Here is a 21,552-nt window from a genome sequence, read left to right as displayed (position 1 = left end):
TTCATGGGTTAGCCCAATGTGTTTTTCTGTTCTTTTCCTAGTGGGTATAATGCAAGGCCTTAAAATGGCTTTTGTGAAAACAAGTCCATTCCATTGGAGATTAGAAAATGTGGATGTCTATATACACTAAAATTATTGTCCTATTTTTGTCACACATTTTTTAGCTGTTAAAACAAAATTCAACTTCAGAAGAAATACGAAGAGAACTCTGTGAAAGTTATCCGACATACCAGGGTGATTATGCCTTCTCTTGGACCATGCTAGGAAAGAATATTTTTAATAAGTTTTGCGTTTCCAACATGTCCCTTTTAGAGGCGTCTCTCCAAGAACTAAGAAACCAGATCTCTCAGGTGAGTGTGGATGTTTTAATAATGTGATCAAAGACCTTGTAAACAATAATGGAGGTATACAAGTATATATTGTTTCCATCCTTGACTCCATTAAACGACTCAACGTGAGTCAAAGAGCAATTCTGTCACCCTTGTGAACTGAGAAATCCTGATGGGAATGTCCGTGTACCTCTTGGATTCCTGACTCAGAGATTTGAACACCACGTTTCATCCAAAGCACTGCCCAATTATTAGTCTAACGTCCAAGGATTGAAGCAATTTCAATATTGCTGAAAAAAATCATAACGTAGGAACACCTGAGGAAATATCATCTTGCTTTGCTCTATGGTAAATGAAGACTTACCATTTTCTTGAAGGGCTTTAAAATAAGATGACTCAACAATGTTGTCAGCATAATAGCTAAACTCTCAGAGCCAAAAATAAACAAAAACAACCAACCAACAAACCACCGGCAGTTAGAAGAATGAGAAATTCCTTTTCATTTTCCTAACTGGCATCAAACCTGATTTGAAAAGCTAGCTTTTGATGGAATCCTACGTCCCTCTCCAGCAGACAGAATGCCCAATAATGTAGCGTGCAGCATAAAAGAGGACGATTCTCAGTGATGTGATTTGAACTGAAATAGTGTTGCACCAATGGGATTGTAGGTAACAATTGTGAGGAGGGGCAGGACCGGGCAGTGCACAGAGGGCGGCTGTGAGGTGGGAATGACTCCAACGTACCCACGGTGTTCTCCATTAGAACCAGCAGCATTGTGCCATGGGACTCCAAGGACCTGAAGCTACAGTGGTGAATCTCAGACCCACACCAGCTAAATTTAATTTTTTAAAACCCCTCAAAATCCAAATAAAATGAAAGCTCCTCAAAATACTAACAATTACCCTGACATTTTATTGACAGCAGAAAATGAAGCATGTCCATTCCCCGATTCTTTCTACCTTATTGGAAATGATTCTTATCAAGTACTGACTGTGTAAATTACCTTTCAGTAATCTGAAATTTCTGAATGGACAGGACTGGAGACACTGGTATAAAGACTCCAATCAGCATAGAAAACACTTACAATCTTTTCTTACTAAAGTCAGCAATTGTGGAGAATAGAAGGTGGGGTCAAGAATACACTGTCCAAAACCTTATTTTCAGCAAGTCTTCGAATTATGGTGATGGAATACTTAGTTTAACTAGCACGAGTGAGAGACTATAATGAAGAAAATACTTTATCTTTGAAGGTATTGGCTGGATCCTGTGGTCTAGAGGAAGCAAAAAATGATCATGAATTTTGTCTGTGTTTATAGTACAATGGTCATTACAATGATTTGTACTGAAAAGTGGGTTACATAGGTTTACACACTGTAAGTAATTTATTGTAACAAATTTCTTGCTACAGCAACAAAACTTTGGAAATATTTGTTTGAACTCAAAGGCGTAATTATAATAGCAAGGGTTTCATGCATATGCATGAGTACATATAAAGTGTATGCATGTCTATGTGTGTGTACTAATATTACTCAGCAGCTAGCATTTTTCAGAAATAAATTTCAAATACACACTTTAGAATATGAAAGGGCTTCAAAAAGTTCATTGCCAACAACATTAAAAAGATCATGACATTTTTCCCATGGACATTTTGAAGCTCTTCATATTTTGTATGAGAAGAGCTTTAATAACAAAACTTTAAGTGTGTCCATTTCTGGCATGATAGAAAAGAAAACAACCAATTATTGGTAAGAGCACTCTAAATAGTTATTGTTTTACCAAATTAAAAAATGAGTTCAAACTTCATAGAACTCTGTAAGAATTGTTTATGTACAGAATCTAGACATTGGCTACTGTCATCGGCATCAAGCTTTGCGAACACCCATGCTGAAATCTCAGTGCTGACCTCTCTGCTTTTGTGCTTTTAGATATCAGGTGATCCCAACAATCAGAAAGTGATGTTTCAAGAAATGGTCAAAGCGCTGTCCTTCTTCTCAGAGCTGCAGAAGCAGACCGCCGTGTGGCAGGTCCTCTCTAGTTTTCCGAACGCATTTCAGAATACTGCAACCCTGAGAGATGTATTTGATGTTCTCCAAAAAGCAAGCAGGTAATTTAATGTTAAGAGTTACGTCATGTTGTATGGTTCACAAAGAGAAAAACAATGTTCATGTTGTTTGTGAGGACCACACGTTAGGGAGGTCATTTAAACCACAACACAGAGAGTTCTTCGGAGCCGTAGTGCAGATTTAAGCATGAACGGTGAATGTATTCATCGGGCAAAGAAGCAGCATGTCTTTGGGTGCTCCGGAGGTTTTAGATGAAGTGTTCATGAGGAAGCAAGGGGGAACACCAGGCTTAATGGTGGTGCAGCCACGAGGCTGCTGTGCAGGAGCTGCACAGTGCGAACCAACAGTAAACGGACACAGTAGTCTGGGCTCCGTCCGTGGAGCCTGGTGGCATAGTCTTTCTATGTGGACCTGCTAACTCTACAGTCATCCATTCAAAGCCACCAGCCACCCCGAGGGGGGAAGATAGGGTTTTCTACTCCTGTCTCAGAAACCCACAGGGGTGGTTCTACCTGTCTTATAGGGCCTCTATGTGGTGACATTGACTCAAGGCAATGAGTTTGGTTTGGTGCATATAGCATTTAAACGTCCAAAGAAGGAAAGATTGGGTTGGATGCCACTTGGCATCATCTACTATAAATCAACACTGTTGGTTAGAGTTTTGTATCAACAACCTCTGGAGGAATTCACTTCCCTCTTAGGTAGCCAGCCTGTAAATAATCTCTCAAAGGAGTCTAGGTGGCTTCCGTGTTTTGCAATTGCAGGTTCGAACCCACCCCATTGGTTCCAGTGGGACAAATTTTAATGGATTCCTCTTAGTACTGAGAAACACATGGACAAGATTTACTCTGACTGTCCTGGCCAGTTAATTTGAGAATGCTCACTAAAAGAAAACAACTATCAATTATCAAGTGCCTATTACATGCCAGGGACTTTATTAGACCCTTATTGAGCCTTACCACAAGCCTATTATTTATTTTACAAATGAAGTAACAAAGGATCATAAAGTTTAAGTCATTGCTGATCATGCAGCCAGGAGGATTTGAAGTTGGATTTCCTAATTCCAAAACTAAATTAAACAATTTCTCTAATATGTCATTAAGAGCACGGTGGACTCTGTTTTCAATGTCTCATGCACTAGACACAGCTGTTCTCATCTTCCTGGGAAGATTGGCAAGAGCCTTTGTTTGTTAAAGATATTATATTGGTAATCTCTCTGATTCCCACAACATGCATTCATACTGAGATGACAGACATCCCTGTTTTACCTAATAGCAAGCAAACCCCATGGGGTTACATGACCTACCTAATGTTTTCAAGTCCAACAAAAAGACTCAGTACCTGAACCCCCAAAAATCTGATTTCAGGTTCCCCATGCTGTCCATTATCCCATGTCATAACTAAAGCACAGGTGAATCAAGATGTCAGGAATTTTGTTCTCTGGATATGTTCTCATTTTAGCTCATGGGAAAAATCTCACTCTCCCAGAACCTTCATGCTTGATCCTGTTTCCTCTAGTTTATAGTCTTTGATAGAAAGCAAATGTGTGGATCAATTAAAAGAGAACTAATCATTTGCATTGTAGAGTGCAGCAAGAAAAAAGTCAAAATAAAATTCAGACCACACCAAGGTGCCACTGCAGACCCCTGGGAATGGGTACATTTTAAGAAGCTGGGCAGCCTAAGTGTTGGCAAGAACCCAAACCCCCCTAGGTTGCAAGTTCGACAACAAACTGATGTGACCAGTTAAAAAGCAGTAAGGGAGTTTCAAATACAGTGCAAAAAAATAGATCCATCTGACACAGCACTCTATTATTAGACATTTACCCAAGAAGACAAATGCGTAGTCTCACATAACCATTTATATGCCCGTATTCACAACCAATTTGTTCATCATAGCTAAGTGTTGGGGGAGGGGGTGATATTAAAAGAATGAAATTGTGGCCTAATTATAATTCTTCATGCAATGAAATTTTATCCACAATATGAAGAAACAGATTTTTGATACACACAACTTTATGAAACTTGTCAATGTTATGCTGGCAAAAGAATCCAGACCCCCCCCAAAAAAAATAATACATAATATATGTATAGGTAGGTACTGAGTTATTCTATTTATGTAAAGGTCTATATTATGGTGATAGAAGTCGGCCCATTGTCTCTTGGGACAATTATTAGAAGCATGAGAAAACTATTTTGGAGAGATAGAAATGTTCTTGGTAGTTACATGAGGTTTATATTTGTCAAAATTCCCTGAACTGTACACTGAAAATAAGTGCATATTACTATAAATGAATTATTCCTCAGTAGGTTTGCTCTAACAATAAGAACAATGAATATTTTATAAATCTCCAAATAATAATAGTCAGTGTAAAACAGAAGATACAAAAAAAAATGAGGCAATTATTTGGGTGGAGTAAATAGCATAAGAAAAACATTGCACCATGGCTATTTTAATTCATTTAAAAGTTAAACTACAATTATATAGCATTGAATAGCATTATGCAGTAGGGTATGTCAGTGAATGACCATAAATGTTGTAAGTATAACAATAAAAGCAAGATACTTGTTTTGGATTACTTCTGTGTTGCTATGATAAAAACAGGAAAATAATTTTTGAACTAAAAGAAACGTATTTTGATAGATGTTTCCAAAGATTTCAGAGAGGGTGAGGGTAGTGTTACTATTTTCGAAGTCCTGTTCTGTTTGAAGAAGCCCTGTTCTATTGTCATTTGACTAATGCTGTTGATAACAATAATACTGACAGTTTTTAAAGGACTGTCAAGCATTGTCTTTGAAGGAGTTGATTGAGAACAAGAGATAAGTGATCGGTGGAAGTCCAGGCTGGTTTCCATGGTTTCCAGGAAACTTTTGGAGCAAATCTAAAGCCTCCTGAAGTTTCCATAGTCATGTGTATAGAACAGAGAGGAAACTATGTAGGGAAAGTGTGGCACATAGAGCTCCCGGGTAGCATGTTCACTACGCCATGGACTCTGGGTTGACCGGCCTGCCCTCATCTGCTGCCATCTTGTGGCAAAGTCTTTCTATCAGAAGGAAAATGATAGATGGAAGAACAATCTTCAAAATTAAGTAGACCCCTTGCACTACATCTTTATCATTAACTGGATAACTTTATATTTGTTATTTGACTTGTTTGAACTCTAGCTCTCCCATGTGCAAAACAGGGGCAGTAAAACCTGTTTTAGGGAATGATTAAAGAGCTGAGTAAAATGACTAGCCTATGCATGGGTGTACATGTGTACTTATGAGGGAGATTCAAGAGTTCCTAGAAAAATGAAATTATCTTTTAATTAGATTTCCCCTCAAAATGTTTGAAGTCCCCTCCCTAGTCCACTGCCATCCCAACTCATATTGACCTTACATTGCGTTTCTGAGGCTCCAAATCTCCACAGGAACATACAGACTCATCCTTTTCCCAGAGTGGCTGGTGAGCTTGAACCTCTGGCCTTCTGGTTAGCAGGTCAATGTGTGGCCACTGTGCCCCCAGGGCTCATTACAAACTAGCTAGAGGGGCCTAGTGAGCCACCTCGCTAAACCACTTTTCATTCATTTCAGTATGATAAAATTAAAATGTCCTCAATCTGAATTTTAAAATTTCAAAATATGATAGAATATCATGAAATTACATACCCATCATATGGTGGGGGGAAATATTAGCTGATTTGTACTACATTCCACGTCCCAATGGCAAATTGTTAGCGTAAGCCTTTTGCTAGAGTTACTGCTTAAGTAAATTAAAGGATTGGCTCCGCCTTGGTTGTTGGATATGAACCATGGTATTTGTGCAACTCAGGTGAGCTTGAGAAATACAAGCCTTTAAAAAACTTCCTAGTGACTATAAGAGGATTGGAGCCCTGTCGGCATAGTGATGCGAGTTGGTAACTGTAAGTTGGTTTGAGTGTAAAAGGATAAGAAAGCATTTCCTAAGTAACTAATTACATTTTGAACATGTCTAACAGACTAACAAAAAAAAAAAGAAAGAAAAGAAGAAAAAATGCTCACAGCCATCAAGGTGATTCTGACCCCATAGGACAAAGTAGAACTGCCTCTTTGGGTTTCTGAGATGGGACCAGACTGTCTCATCGCTCTCTGACTGAGCCACCGGTGGCTAGCCAATAGCTCAGTGCCGAGCCCATGAAGCTACCAGTCTCCTTTATGTGGACTAAATACTCAAAAAAAAAGCTCATTGCCACCAAGCCTAATCCAATTCACAGCAAGCCTGTCGGACAGATGAGCTCTGTCTCCATGGACTTTTGAGACTGTAGTTCTTTATGGGAACAGAAAGTCTCATTTTTCTCCCACAGAGCAGCTGGTGGATTTGAGCTGCGGACCTTGTAGTTAGCGGCATAGCCCACTATGCCAACGGTGCAGCCTTCAGCGGACGAAAGCACTCGTAAATTTGCTGATTGTCGATCTCCGGTGTCAAACTTCCCCGACTTACTCATAACATAGAGGGAAAACTTCCGAGGAGGGCAATGGCAGCTAGCTGGGCATTACTGTGAAGCTGTTTTTGGATCTTGGGGGGATGGAATGGTTATTAACAGAGACAATCAATATTCTTTTTTTTCCCCCCAAATGTTACCATTTGTACAGCCCAAGGTAAATATTTATCAAATGCTTAAATAATAATTAGTCCTCCAATGATCATTTACCTGGATTTGATTTTAATGAAAATGATTTCCAATATTTAATTTTTCTATTTAACTAATTTTAAAAAATGAATTGATTGGTTTTCCTAAGCCCAGAAAAGTATGAAATTTCACTCAACCTTGCTCTTTTACCTTAAGACCCGGGGGTGGGGGTGGAGGGGGCAGGGGTCTTGAGGCTTCAGAATCCTGGAGCTATCGAGGGTCCTGTCTTGGATCAAGAATATTTTGTTGGGCATAGTGCATGAACAAACAAGTCATTCGATGACAAAGAAGCAGCATCTTGTCTCTTATGTTATAAGATGCATGTTGCATCCGGTTGCCGTTCTCTCCTGGGGTAACCTTTTGTTTCTGTCTGCAAACCTTGAAATGCAATCTGGTTTAATTGTTTTTCCACTCGTTAGTGCTCTGCTGGCTGTGCAGAAGGGGTATCCACGTGTCACCACTAACAAAGGCTTCACAACCCTTCAGACGTCAGTGCAACATCTGCTGAAAACTCTAGACTCCAATGCGGAAGGTACTTTATTTCCATCTTACTGTATTGTATTTGGTACCACAAAGTCTGTTAGAAATATAAAAGAGTGCAACTGAACAATCACTTATAGGTGGTGATTCTTTTATTTATTTTTTTACTTTTTATTTTGAATTGGGTGAAGGTTTACAGAGCAGAGGACAGGTTTTATACATACATTTGACTTTGTCTAATTCATTCCAATCACTTCGAGGCAACAGTACTTATTCTACCACCTCTATCACTCCTGATTTCCTCAATCTTCTGGATTTTGTTCTTCGGTAAATGCTTGTCACGAGCGGCGGGATAAATAATTACTTAAGGCTCTTTAACATTTTCAAATGCTCGGTTTATTCGCTGCAAACGTACATCAAACAATCTTAACAATCTTAAAACTAACCTAAATGATTACTGTGAGGGTAACACACAATTCATTCAGCATGATAGTCCCGTTAAGCCTTGCCTTCATCTGTGTACTTATCTGGGTAGAGTTGGAGAGAGCAGGAGTTGATGTCTCCTTGGTTCCTAGCTCTCTGAGTTCTCAGCCTTTCTTCCCGGCTTATATAGGCAGTTCAGCTGACCGTTTGATGTCATTCTGGGTCTTATCAGGGTCCCCCAGGCTCTCTGGGGTGGCTCCTAGGCCATTTGTTGACTTCTTTGTTGAGACTCAGCATTTCTGCTGGGCCGTGCAGGACTTTCATTTTCTTTCAAGACGGAGTTGTTGGTGTTCATTGTTCATGGTCTTGCCAGGCACTTCCGCGTCTTTCAGGTAGTTTTATTGCTCTCATCCGTGCTCCCTCACGCCATCCAGTCCATTCCAACTCCTAGTGAGCCTACAAGGGTAGGGTAGAACTGCCCTGTGGACTTCTGGGATGATAACTCTTGAAGGGAGTAGAAAGCCTCATCTTTCTCTCTAGAAATGATTGGTGGTTTCGTACTGCTGACCTTTCGGATAACAGCCCAACGTGTAACCACTACACCACCAGGGCTCCTCCAGTGGGTAAATGCTACCCCTGGACTTTCCACAGCTGATCATTCTAAGGCATAGGGTCACACACATGTTTGGCCAACCCCCCACCCCCACCACCTTTACAGAAAAAACTGTTACTCAGAGCCCCTAACAATGAAAAGCTATTGTACTAGCCCATGGTCCAGGATAAAGTGTAGACTATTTATAACTCAAAATAGCTCCATGTCCAGTACGCCTCTGGTAAAAGAACAAAGACTGGTACTATCTGGAAAGGAACCAGAGTATGCAGGATAAAGTGTAGGCATCTGCTTTCCTAGTCCTCTGGATCACCCAGCACTTCCCAGCGGCTGAGACCACCCACTTTGGGAAACACTGTTCCAAGGAGCATGTATGTCACTAGTGTTGCTGTTCCCCTATAGACCTGTCTGTTATCTGATTACAAACGGAGTTCCTGTAGGTTAGTGCTCTCCTAGACCTGTAGGGTGCTGCAGGGTCATCGCCTTGGGGCTCTATCAGCCTCTAGGCAGTCACTCAGCCTGGGCTTCTGAATGAGTTTCTCCCGTGCTATCCAGGGCCGTCTGATGTGATCTCTTTCTAAGCCCTTGGTAGTGGCAGCGGGGCACCTCCGTTCTCTAGGGTCCTCGTGGTCTGTTAGGCCACTGGACAAATTATTTCCATGTCTTCAGTTTTCAGGTGATGTTTTTCTCAAACCAAAACCCGGGTCATTTGCTATAAGGTCAATTCCAACTCATAATTCCCACCTAGGGCATTGTGGAAGGTTGCAATCTTTAGAGGACAAGACAGTCATGTCTTTCTCCCACAGAACAGTGGTAGATTTAGAGTCAAACACTTAGCTTCACGGGGCTCCTTAGAGATTACTCTTTTTAAAAAGAGAAAAAAACCCACTTTGATTGGCGTATTTTACACAATCCAGTATATCCATTCACATACAATTCTTTTGTTTAATCCCATTGAGTGGAGTTATACAATCATCAATGCTATCAGCTCCCAATCCTCCCACTCCTGCCCACCCCACCCCCACAGTCCCCAAAGAGATGACTCTTCGGTGGCCATATGCTATGACAAAAATCATGCTCTCCAGCTCTCCCAAAGTCAGGGTAAGGGAGAAAACCCTGGGGGTGGGGGGAGCGTGGCTTTGTAGAATTTTTCATTTAGGTTCAAATTATTTCCCTTACCTTATAAAACTAAACTTCTACCTTATTGTGAACTCTAAACAACATGGAGTAAGCCACAGCAAATAGAGTTCTACGTCTAGTTTCCGGAGCAATCGCTTAAATGGGATTGCTTGCTTGTCCTCATTTCCAAACTTTATGACTATTTAATCAGCCTGAATCCTTCATTGGTAAAAGCAGAGGCCCTTACGTTACACCCATCCTGGAAAGGCATCGTGGTGATCAGACTGGGACAAAACCCGGGTAAGTCGACTGTCTCCAGGAAAATACGGAGTGCCACGTTGCAGTGGGTCAGAAAGCGTCACCTGTGCAGTGTAGCATTACTCCCCTGGCAAGAGACTCTGTGTGTCTTTTTCAAATGGAGCAGGGCTTCCAAAACAATAACACGACCCTTACCCTCTCTGAAAGGGGCCCTGGGGGGTGTAGCAGTTATTTGTTTGGCAATTTGCATGGTCGACAGTTCAAACCCCCCGGCAGCTCTGTGGGAGAAAGACTGGGCTTGCTAGTCCCATAAACAGTTATAGTCTCAGAAACTCACATGGGGTCACTCTGAGTCAGCATTGACTCGATGGCAGTGAGGTTGGCTTTTGGGGTTTTCACCCTCTCTGAAAATCTTTTGAACATCTACCAAAATCTATTTCTTTTTCTTCAAAAATTGCTTTCTGGTTTCTAATTATAACAACTTGGAAGTAATCAAAAACAGGTCTCTTGGTTTTATTATTATACTTACACCATTTATGGTCATCACCTGACCTATTGCATGACCTTATATACCACATGCACACTATTTATACAAAGCATACATGAGGTTTAGGGCTTCAAGAACACATCTTTACCTCCCAAGTAATATGCATGCATAGCATTTATCGTTTCTGAATGGTTTTAGACTTGCGCCCTCTATCTCTTGAGTTTATCAATTTTTGAAGATGTGGACTTCTCCTGTGGATTACCACGGGGGCTCCTGGGTAGCGAACTTCACACGTTGATTGTTCCTGCTGACTCGTAAACTATGGCTTCCATATGAAAACCAGGCTTGGAAAGGCTTTCACGAATTCTCAGTGGAGGAGCCAGCATACTGCTGCATACAAGTCTCGGTTACTCTAAGCATGTTTTTATATCTTCAATTACAGAGTCAATGGCTAGCTTACAAGATTGATTGCTGTTCAATTTAATGGTCTTGATAAACATTTGGTGGAAAAGGCTTACTCTTTAGAAAAAGTTCAGGCCAGAGAACCAAACCGTGCACAACAAACACTCATTAGTTCCCCTGTGTTGTTAAAAATTCCATCTGTCTTTTAAAGACGTGAGGATTTCAAGTGTCCCCTTAACATTCTCTTCCTTTTCAGCTTCAGACTCACACCTTATAATTAATATAAAGTGATAAAGTTACAGTTTTTTACATATAACGACAGACCCTCAGAAGCGCAACAGCACTTCACAGATGTTTCTTGTCAACTGAGACAACAAAACACTTTTCTTGGTGGACCATGCAGCGTAGTTTTCAATATTCAGTAATCACCAGTCTCACATCCATGAATATGCTAATCACTCTGGCAAATGAGACACCTTGAAGAGATGCGTTTTCATTTATCAATTTTGATGTGCCCAACGTTTGCTTGTTTGCTAATTCCACACATTGTGAGTTCCTCAGTCTGAGTGTAATGTGATAATATGTCAATTTCCAGAGAATTTCTAGAACTTTGAAAAATTCTCCGAGAACTCATACCGGTCATTGAAGGGTAACAGGTAACCCTAGTTCAATAGGGCAGGGGTCTCTGGCACTGTATACCTGCGGTCCTATGTCTCATTTTTGTACTTATGAAGTGAATGCAGCCCCCACCCCCTTGATTTTATACTTAGAAGTGAAGGGTGGAGGATCTCATAGCAGAGTTTCGATGCTACCTCACTTACATTTACTGTGACGGATACATCCTTGCTTATAGGCTGTCTAACTGGGACATACAAGTACCTGCCACCCCTGAGCTTCAGAACTCCGCCCACTCAGGCCCCGATGAAACTTGACTCACCAGACCACACATGACAAACATGATTACAGTCACGCACCCACCCCTTTCCTCCCTGCACTGTGTTCTGCCTATCTCCCCTTCCCCGTGTCCATCTCCCATCCAACCTCGATTGTGAACCCACCTCAGGCTTGGAATGTGGCTTCCTTGGCAACGCTGAGGGTGGTGATGCTAACAGATTCTTGGGAAGAAAATAATCCTCTAACTTCCTGGCTGACAGGGTCTGGTTCACAGCTTTGCCCCAGCTGGGGTCACTGTTACACAGTTGACGTGCATTGATGTTTCCTTTTATAAACACCAGAGTTTTGAGATCAATGATTACCTTTCTGACTCAGTGAAATTTGCTTTCTCAAAATACTGAATTATACGAAATGATGTTTTTAGATGGGAAATCCTTCCTTGTTGTTGAAAGGGGTTCTTTTTTCCCTTGGTTTTTTTTTTTTTTTTTTTTGGGCCTTTTTAAATTTTGCTTCCCCGCGGTTTTCAATTTTGCTTACCCCCCAATTAGGACGGGAGTTGACTTTCACTTTCAAAAGGTCTGTAACATTTTCCACTTCGTTAAAGCCTATTTAGAGCATTCTTTCTTCCAACAAACTTTATTCTTTGTAGTGGCCAGAGGGGAAAGTCTCTACTTAACTTCAGGGGCAAATCTATCACTGAAGTTCGTTTCCATTAATTACTCATTTTGATAACTTGATGAGGAAGCAAACTACAAAGAAAGTCACACAGTATGCAAATGCCAATTAACTTGCTCAGCATCACATAGGTTTTCAAAACAAATCCTTGAAAGTCAATGTTATGCATTCTATGTGACAAAAGCTTAAGCATTAGTATAGATTTATCTTTGATATTCGATATTCAATACACTCACTATACACTGTCATCAAGTGGATGCTCCTGAGACCATAAATTATTTTCAGAGGCGAACAGCCTCATTTTTCTCCCTGTGAATTGGCTGGTGGGTTTGAACCACCAACCGTGCTGTTAGCAACCCAGTGCCACTAGGGCTGCTACTCTGCATATGGATGCCAATAGAGAACTGATATCAGCATCATTAATCATGTCTTTGTACTTCAGGGTACTTGCATTCCTGTTCTCTAACTTACAGATACAGTGCTATATTCAGCTGCAACTTGAAAACTACTTGACTGAGTAAAAACAAAAACAAAAAAAATTTAAACAGCTTCTCAGCCATTTACTGGGATGGTGCAAACAGCACTTAAACATGAGTGATATGCCTGGCAAGAAGGCTCTGAATTTTATGATAGTCCTTTTAACACATACTACTTAAGTAAACTAAACACTCAGCACCAGAAAGTGTGACATGTTCAAATAGCTTAACACTAGCATCTTCTAGAAGGTTTTAGAAAGTACCAACTAGAAACAGTGGAAGAGCTATGAAAATTGGTAATAAAGCATTCTGTTGAAACTGATTAGGCCCACATTAAATCTGACAGCGTTGAAACGGAATGGTTTATTTATAAGGAGTGAGTGGTGGCTGAAGAGATGATGGAAATAGGCAATGACATTTCTTCTAACGGGGTTGAAGAAAGGCATGGATTTATGGTGGTTTTATTTATGCACTGGGTACTTAAATCATTTTCATCTCAATTTTAATATGAATGCCATTGCATACTTACTCTTTATGATGCAACCTTGTGCGGCAAGCTGAATCAGCCAGCTAGATTTCTTGGGCCAATTCAAGGTGTGGCATTAGATCTTCACAGGTGGCTTCCATTAGACCCAAGTGAGCGATTGCCTCTGGCACTGTATACCTTCACATTATGTGAGACCACTCAGAAGGGTTCTGTTAACATTAGCTAATTTTCATTCGCAGCTGCATTCAATTGAGTTCAGGGGCTGCTTTGAAAGGTGGAAAATATAGATTAGTGATGGCAGTTGTCTCTTAAGGCTCCATCCTAGACAACTGAAGGCAAGAGATAAAAGAACAGGGAAGTCAATGACCCATAAGACTGAAATGGGCTTTGTTTGAGTAACACATCACGTGCTAGTCAATCTTCATTATAGTATTGAAGAGCCATCTATGGCTACAGGTCTTGGGATAAAATACTGTGACGCTTTTATGCACAGAAAAAGAATTTCTTAGAAATTCAGGAGTTTGGCCATGGAGATTACTTTATTAGTGGGTATCTATTTCCTAAAAATATCTTAGATGTTTCCAACAAACAGTGCTTAACCATCTTTTGTCAAACCCTTTGGGGGGGAAAAGTCTGAATATTTTCTGCGCTCCTGCCCCTTCCAGCGCATCCATTTAACTCACAGTCATTTTTGTTAAGCAAAATCAGAAACCAAAACAAATTATTTCAGTAACTATGATAACTTTGCATCCCTGTCATTGTTGCTAATCTAGGTGGCTCTCACAATACAACCCATCTGTGGAATGAGGATGAGAGACAGACGCTATCCCCAACCAGCCTGGCTGCACAGTAAGTCTCCTTATGGGTTTGTAGATGTTTCTAAAGTGGTAGGCAACTCGGTTCAAGAAACAGTTAAAACAATCCATAGATACAATGTCTTATCCATGCAGATGACCATGGGGATAATGGGATTTAACTACTGCCCTTCTATTGACTACAGAAGAGGATATTGTTCAAGCGCAGTAAAGTTGAAAACTTGAGGGGGGTGGTTATTCTGTTGGTACTGCAGCAGGAGGGTCGCTTCTTTCATTCTAAGATCTCAGAACTTTATCTAAGACCTGGACTGGTCACTCAGTTTCTAGAAGGAAAATCTGGTCAGGGATCCAGTTTCAAACCCTTTCATAAAATCTTTCTCCATGAAAGAAGTTTACATGCCCATTTTCTCACACTGTTATTATTTGTTTGTTTTTAAAAATCTGATTTTTTTTTATACCCAGTGACATGCAAAACTTGGTTTGCATCCAGTCGTGTGCAGGTGGGACAAATTGCAAGCAATTTCATCCTGGACCTCGTGGGTCATTTGGACATCCAATGAATAGTTAGAAGCCAATCATGGCTTCTACCGACCACTAATAGAAAGTCAAGTCTATCGCTGATTATCTGAAGTTACTTTCTATTAGTTCATCATTTTAATTCCTAAATTAGCTGCACAGTCATGGGAGGAAATGCAAACAGTTGTCTGCAATAACTGATAGTGGTGAATTCTTGCAGTTCAAGGCAAATTTGGAGACTAGATGCTTATGTAAAGGTTGCCTGATAAGTTGCATATTGAAATTCTTTGACTTCAGTCCCAGAGGACATGTTTTTGTGTTAATGAGAATTTGTACAGATCAGAACAGACAGAAGGGCCCATTTTTAAACCACTCCTTTCTTTTTCTGAAATGTAATGACATAGTTGTTTCCCTACTTGTTATTATTTAATGAGCCATTCTCCTAATCTGGGTAAGTCCCAGGCAAAATCCTTAAATAAATGCCACTTCCTGTTTCAGCTCCCACCTTGCTTCAGGTGGCTGATGCAGGTGCGCCTCTTTTGCACTTGAGAGTTCTCCTTTCCTGGGACAACCAGCTACTGCGGAACACCTGCTATCCTGGAGCAACTGAGAACCCTCGGGGATTTTTCTTTAGCCAGTTGTCGTGTTCCAAATACCTGGCCTTTAAAACATATCCCCTTTATATCGCCCACACAAAACAAACCTTTTTGAATTGAGGCAACTGAACGCTTACTGGTGACGCCAGCTATCTTCCTCAGCACTTGGGAACACCCACAGCACTGATGATGCCAACACTTCAGACTACACATTCCACAGCAAGTGTAGTTAGTTGCTGACAGCTAGCTGACAGTTTATTAGAGAGAATTCAATACGTCTAAGGCAGCTCTTGTTGAGATTGATGAAATTAAGGGATTTCTTACCTTTGGACTTCCTTGCCAGGGCTCTGAAAATAATCACAGAGTTGCAATACTAGCATGAGACACAGGTTTGTGTTTGTGTGTTTTTGTTTTTAGTGGGGGAGTCTGGAATTTTCTAAAGTAAGTTTCTCAAAAATACCTTTTCCTCATTGCCTTCCTCATTATTATTATTCCAACATCATCATTTTTATTGAATATTCACACCCAGTCCCTTTATTCTATACACTCTTGGGAAGTAGGCAGGATTATGTATAACGGAGACCTAGACTAAGCGGTTTAAAGGAATGATTGGGTGTTCATGCCTACCCCATGGCGTACAGGTGAGGAATCTTAATTTTTGAAGTCTATTTAATCCATTCTCAAAAACCCTGGCAATCAGATACTCCTTATGAAAATAAAAGGCTGACCTAGGTGATACCTCAAGGTCATGCCTAGGCCAGCAGGTCTCTATTTTAAGTTGGACAGTTCACCAGGGGAACTCTCTTGTGCCATCCCATCCCATAGGCTCAGCCAGTAGGCTGCTGTTGAGTTCTGGGCCAGGATGGAAAGGCCTCTGGGCAGTAGTAGCAGCAACAGAGGAAACTGTACACCAAAAAGCCAGGGCAGGATCGGAAAGAGTAGGGCCAGGTGAGCGAGAGGTAAAGGACAGATGAGGAGAGAACCACCCCACCTGTACCTGTCCGGAGATGCTTCGTAGAGGCTTGGTTGGCTGTCAACTTCTAGGGAGCTTCCTCTATCTCTTCTACTTAGGTACTTCTCCTTTCAGCAGCTCTTAACTACAGTGTAGCACACACATACACAATCCAAGTGCTAGATATTTTGTAACGGGAAGAGGGAGGGGATGGACAACAGAACTTTTTTTTAAAAAAGCATCATTGCTTCAAGTTGTACAAACATAAGTCTATCTCAAAATCTATGCTTACCATGATAGTCAATAAAATAAATGGAACACTCTCCACAAAAATTGAAAAAGGAGCTAGTAGGTCTATAGTTGTTACCATAGCTCCAGTTGCCCTCCAAATATCCCCTTCCAATTTATCCTTAGATCCTTCTTCCGAATATGGGGACCCATTCCCCTCTGCATTCTGATAGCTATTTTGTGTTCCAAAAATATTTGCTTAGGCTCTGTTCTTTTTTGTTTATTTTGTTGTTGCTGCTAATGTAAGGACAATGCCTGGGGCACATTGAAACTACAGACGATCATTAGTAGGACACAGATTTGATTTGATGCATGGGCGGTGCCTCAGTCCGTGAAACGTAACTCAATGTAGGTATGATTGGATATTATACAGTGATAGTTAGCCTGTACAACACAGTTAGTTTTGTCTTCGATCAGGCCCTTTCTGGTTTTGCCTGAAAAATATTTCTTTTATGTAAGCCAGTAAATTTATTCCAAGAATATAATCTCCTGACTTTCATTTGCGAATTGATATCAGTATTGATTACTCGCAAGGAGGCTTTGATAAATAACAAGACCACTTACTGTCTAAAGGTCCCACAGTCCAAGACAACTACATGTAAAATAATCAAGAGTCTCTGACCAAAGCCATATCTAAATAGCAGTAGGAGGCCTTGGGAATGGGTGCTATCCTTTCTCTGAGACTATAGAGACTGTGTATTTAAATGACCATCTGTCATCTAACCAATTACCTGTGCTCTGTGCAGTTGGAGACTTCTTACTGTTCATCTTTGTGTTTTCTTTTTCATTATAGACTCCTCATATTGGAGAGCTTTGAAGATGCTCTCTTAAATGTCTCAGCAGATAGTCCTTACAGTCCTTACCTGGCATGTGTGAGGAATATCACTGACAATTTGGCCTGGGGACCCCAAGGTAACATTCCTTTTAACAATCAACCATTGCTCCTGGTTCCTTGTTCTGTTTTGCAGTAATCATTTTTTTAAAATGATTGTTTAAAAACCATAGAGAATAGAAATGTCCTCATTTCTCTCTGTAAATTTCCTATTTATGATTTGATGGATGGAGGGAATATTTAATCATGTGATTATTCTATTACCTTTGTTGCTCCTGCTGAAATAATAGCTACTACCTGAAGAAACTTTCCAAGTGTGCAGTATCTTCAGGTATTCATATAACCTTTGGGGACACTTTCTAAGCCTTTGATTGTCAAAAAAAGTGAAGGATGATACTACACAGTTCCAGAAATAGATGTAAATTGCATAACAAAGGAATTTGGGGGGCAAACTATTTTTACTTCTATTTTACCTGTCCTCACACTCTATTTTCAACATTCTGCCTACATGGGCAGCCACAAAGATTGAATTTACTCAAATGGGTCCTCCTAGTCTTTGTTCATTTTTTTTACTTTTACTTAATTTTCTTTTTCTCAGAAAGAACATTTTCTCCCTTAGCTTTTTGCTCTGTTTTGTTTTTTTACACCAAAATAGTTTTTCTGTGAGTTACTGTCAACAAATAGCCTAACACATATTTCAGCCTGCTTTCTGTTTACCAAGCACGAGTTAATCAAGGTTGAAAGGCCATATTTTTGTGAATATGATTATTATACAACCTATTTGCCTCAGAAAGCTTTGACCTAATGATGGATCTAAAAATCCAAAATAAAAGCATATTTTGTTCATAAAGAGCTAAGAACTGTGTAGCACCTTTGCTAGCAATATTTTATCTCTAAGCAAAACATCGATGAATATTTTAAAAATAATGAACTCCAAGGTTTAAATTTTTATTCATCTTAGGTTTAGATTGAGTGAGGCTTTTCTCTCAGTAAACACTCAGTAATAAGTCAAGGTTAAGGTAACTTTCAAACGGGCTTCCTAAATGACCTTGCGGTCCTCATATTAGGTAACTGTTTCTCTCTCCGTTACAGAAAATCTAAGGCTTCTGCAGTCCACAATTCGACTTAAAGAATCTTTTCTTCAGAATGGCTCCTATGATGATTATCTCCCTTCAGTTCCTGAAGTCATGAAATCAAAAGTAAGCCACAGAAGGAAAACAGTGAAGTGCATCCTCAAGCGCTGGCAGAATGTATTCTTTGCCGCAATTTTAAAATCAGATGCGTTGTAAATACTGATGCTAGTTGTCCCTGGATTCATCCTGGGCAGTGGGTGAAGAAAGTGTGCTGGGGCTGTGTAATAGTATTCTGTTCATATTGTGACCATCTCCTCATATATGTCTTATAAGGGCCAAATTATAATATTTATGCAAGCACATATGGAAGCGACCAGTAATCTAGTTATCTCACCAAGCTTGATCATTTGAAAGAATATTCAGAATATGACTTCCAATTTGAGAGCTCTGGACTTTTCCATCTCTAAAAGTGATTTTTGAAAGCTAATTTTTTTGACTGCACAAAGTCCCCCAATCCCAGAAGTCCATCCTCTCTGTGTGTGACTATTGGGCCGCAGAAGCAGAGGCTGCTCTGTCATCTTAGAAAGCCGTGATGCTGAAGAAAGGGGAGTGGGAGCCGCTGTCTTGGTGATCTACTGCTCTTAGAACAGAAAGGCCACAAGGGGGTGGGGTTAGCAAACAGAAGTGTATTTTCTCACAGTTTAGGAGGCTACAAGGCTGAACTCAGGGTGTCAGCTGTAAGGGGAAGCCTTTCTCTTTGGTGGCTCTGGAAGAAGGTCTTTGTCTCTTCAGACTCTACTTAGGTGAGCTGCCTAGAGATCTCCACTCTCTTCTCTTTGAACGTCTCCTGAGATTGACCCAAAACACACCCTACACGAATCCTGGCTCATTAACACGAAAAAGACAACAATTGTTCAAATGGGTTTATAACCAAAGACTTAGAGTTTAGGGTTCACCATATATTTGGGGGGAACATAATACAATCCACAACAGCGCCCTAAGACAATTTCAAACTTGAAGTTCATGTTTATTTATCTATTTTTCCTGTTTTAGCTCATGCATATAGTAGACAGGTTATCCTGAAATTCACTTTATCTTTTAAATAACCCTATTAAATTTTGAAAGCAGCTTTCCTGGTAAGAACAGCGATTTAATTGGATTTATGTAGCCAGAGACAAAGTAAAATTAGAACTGGTTTATTCAGGGCAAGCAGGACGACTTGCTGTATATTCAATATGGTATAATTAAGCAGGCATGCAGCACATTATGTCCACGTGGATTACAAATAAATATGCTCGTCAGAGAACCTACATGTTAGCCTTCTTCTTCGACATGAATCAAAACTCCAAATGTACTTAATTTAGCACTACCTTAATTTGTTCGTGCAAATGAGAAGGGAGTGTTGCCTTCGTCTGGAAAACTTCTACTCATTCTTCAAGGGCAAGTTTAAATGGCATTCCTTCTGTAATTTTATGTTATCCTTTCTCTTCCTGTTTCCCAGTCCAGCTAGTGACTTTGTCATCTGCGTCCCTATCAAACTCACTCATTCATTCATCCCATCCATCATCTGTGCTAAATCCAAAGCGCTTATAATCAATCCAGTGGAGGAGATGGAAAAGCAGATTATCAGTTATAATATTGTGAAATAAATGTCAGATGTGGAGGGACAAGATTTTTCTTTCAGAGGTGGAGTAGCTGACAGATGGCAAGGATGGGGGTGGAGGGAAGAAGCTTCATGGAGGAGATCGTTTGTCTGTATCTTGGAGGCCATGTAGGACTGCGTTGGAGATGCACATTTCAGATGAAGGGACCAGGGTGTGTAAGAGGAGGGAGATGGGGACCAGGCTAGTAAGTATAGATAGACTGCTGGGAGTTATGTATCTACAGCGTGAGCAGAAGGTGGAATAAGAAGTAGAGAGAGATAGGATAGAGGGCTACAGAAGAAAACTGGAGCCTTTCAGGGTTTAGTTGAAGAGTTTGACTTTGACCATGAATATAGTCAATTTGAAGAAGGTGAAATTGGCATTTTAGAAAGAGATTCCTGGGGGAGAGAAACCAAGCAGGCTATGTTCGTAGTCAACAGAGCAAGAGCAATGAGATCTTGAATTGTGGCCATGACAGACATTAGGAGGAGCAGACAGCTTCCAGGGTGACTGAGGAGCTTGAACTGACACACCATGCCACCCAGTGAGATGGGGCATAAGGATGATGGCCAAATGGCTGTCTACTCTTTTTCTTCCTGGTCTCTCGTGGAGCGAGTAACTTTCTGATTGGAGAGCTATGGATTACAAGAATTTCTCCACATTGGGAAGAAATACAACTACCACACTGGTTTGTCTAGAACACCTGAAAAAGTTTAAATAGGCTCCTCACCTTCTCCCTTAATCCACCAATCTCTCATGGGTAGAGAAGTTACCAGGTAATGTTGAGAGCCTCTCCCACTCCTTGGTTCTTATCTCACTCACAAGGAAGACTTCAGACGAGGGACCAAATTTTGACCAGAGTCAGAGAAAGGGGGTGAACAGGGTGAGTGAGTTCAGTGAAGGGGACACTTTGGAAAAGAAATCCAAAGTATCTGTATCCCAAACCAAACTCCCTGTCATTGAGTCGATTCTGATTCATGGCCCCTGTAAGACAGGGCAGAACTGCCCCTGTGGGTTCCACGACTGTGACTCTTTAATTTAAGGGAGTGGAAAGCCTTCTCTTTCTCTGCTAGAGCTGTTGGTGGTTTTTAAACTGCTAACCTTGAGTTTAGTGGCCCAATGCACAGCCACGGCGCCACCAGGGACCCTCTGATCTGAAAGGCTTACTGGAATGTAGAACTAAGCCTTTTCTTCTGCTCATGATGGGTCTCCCACCACATCGGCTGACTTTCTGGTGGGCCGTGTTATTGGCTGCTTCTCTGTAGTGTACCTCCAATTTCCAGGTATGTGTGTCCTTGCACCCCAGCACCCCAGACTTCAAGATGTGCCCTTGTCTCCAGACCCAAAGCTCAAGTGTCTACACAGTCATTGTACATAGTGCGAGCATCCTGTCTTCTCAACCGGGCCTTTTCACTCTCTCTGCTCTCTTCCATTCATCTGCCCTTCCCCTTCCTTTGGGCTGGAGAGGTAGGAGGGGAAATGG

At 40.8% G+C, this 21,552-nt stretch overlaps 1 protein-coding gene across 1 annotated transcript in view; it reads left to right on the top strand.

The window, feature by feature from the left end:
* Nucleotides 1-21,552, top strand: part of ABCA12 (ATP binding cassette subfamily A member 12) — a 190,896-nt gene that overhangs the window by 79,333 nt on the left and 90,011 nt on the right. The window contains exons 5-10 of the mRNA XM_030887512.1: nucleotides 165-350; nucleotides 2,255-2,433; nucleotides 7,463-7,575; nucleotides 14,128-14,203; nucleotides 17,315-17,433; nucleotides 18,446-18,552. Of these exons, the coding sequence (XP_030743372.1) occupies nucleotides 165-350; nucleotides 2,255-2,433; nucleotides 7,463-7,575; nucleotides 14,128-14,203; nucleotides 17,315-17,433; nucleotides 18,446-18,552 (780 nt within the window). The remainder of the gene's footprint in view (nucleotides 1-164; nucleotides 351-2,254; nucleotides 2,434-7,462; nucleotides 7,576-14,127; nucleotides 14,204-17,314; nucleotides 17,434-18,445; nucleotides 18,553-21,552) is intronic.

This window comes from Echinops telfairi, unplaced genomic scaffold (genome assembly GCF_000313985.2).
Source record: "Echinops telfairi isolate 266 unplaced genomic scaffold, ASM31398v2 ScPeMD7_3;HRSCAF=10, whole genome shotgun sequence".
Lineage (NCBI taxonomy): Eukaryota > Metazoa > Chordata > Mammalia > Afrosoricida > Tenrecidae > Echinops > Echinops telfairi.
This window is presented reverse-complemented; position numbering and strand designations above follow the sequence as displayed.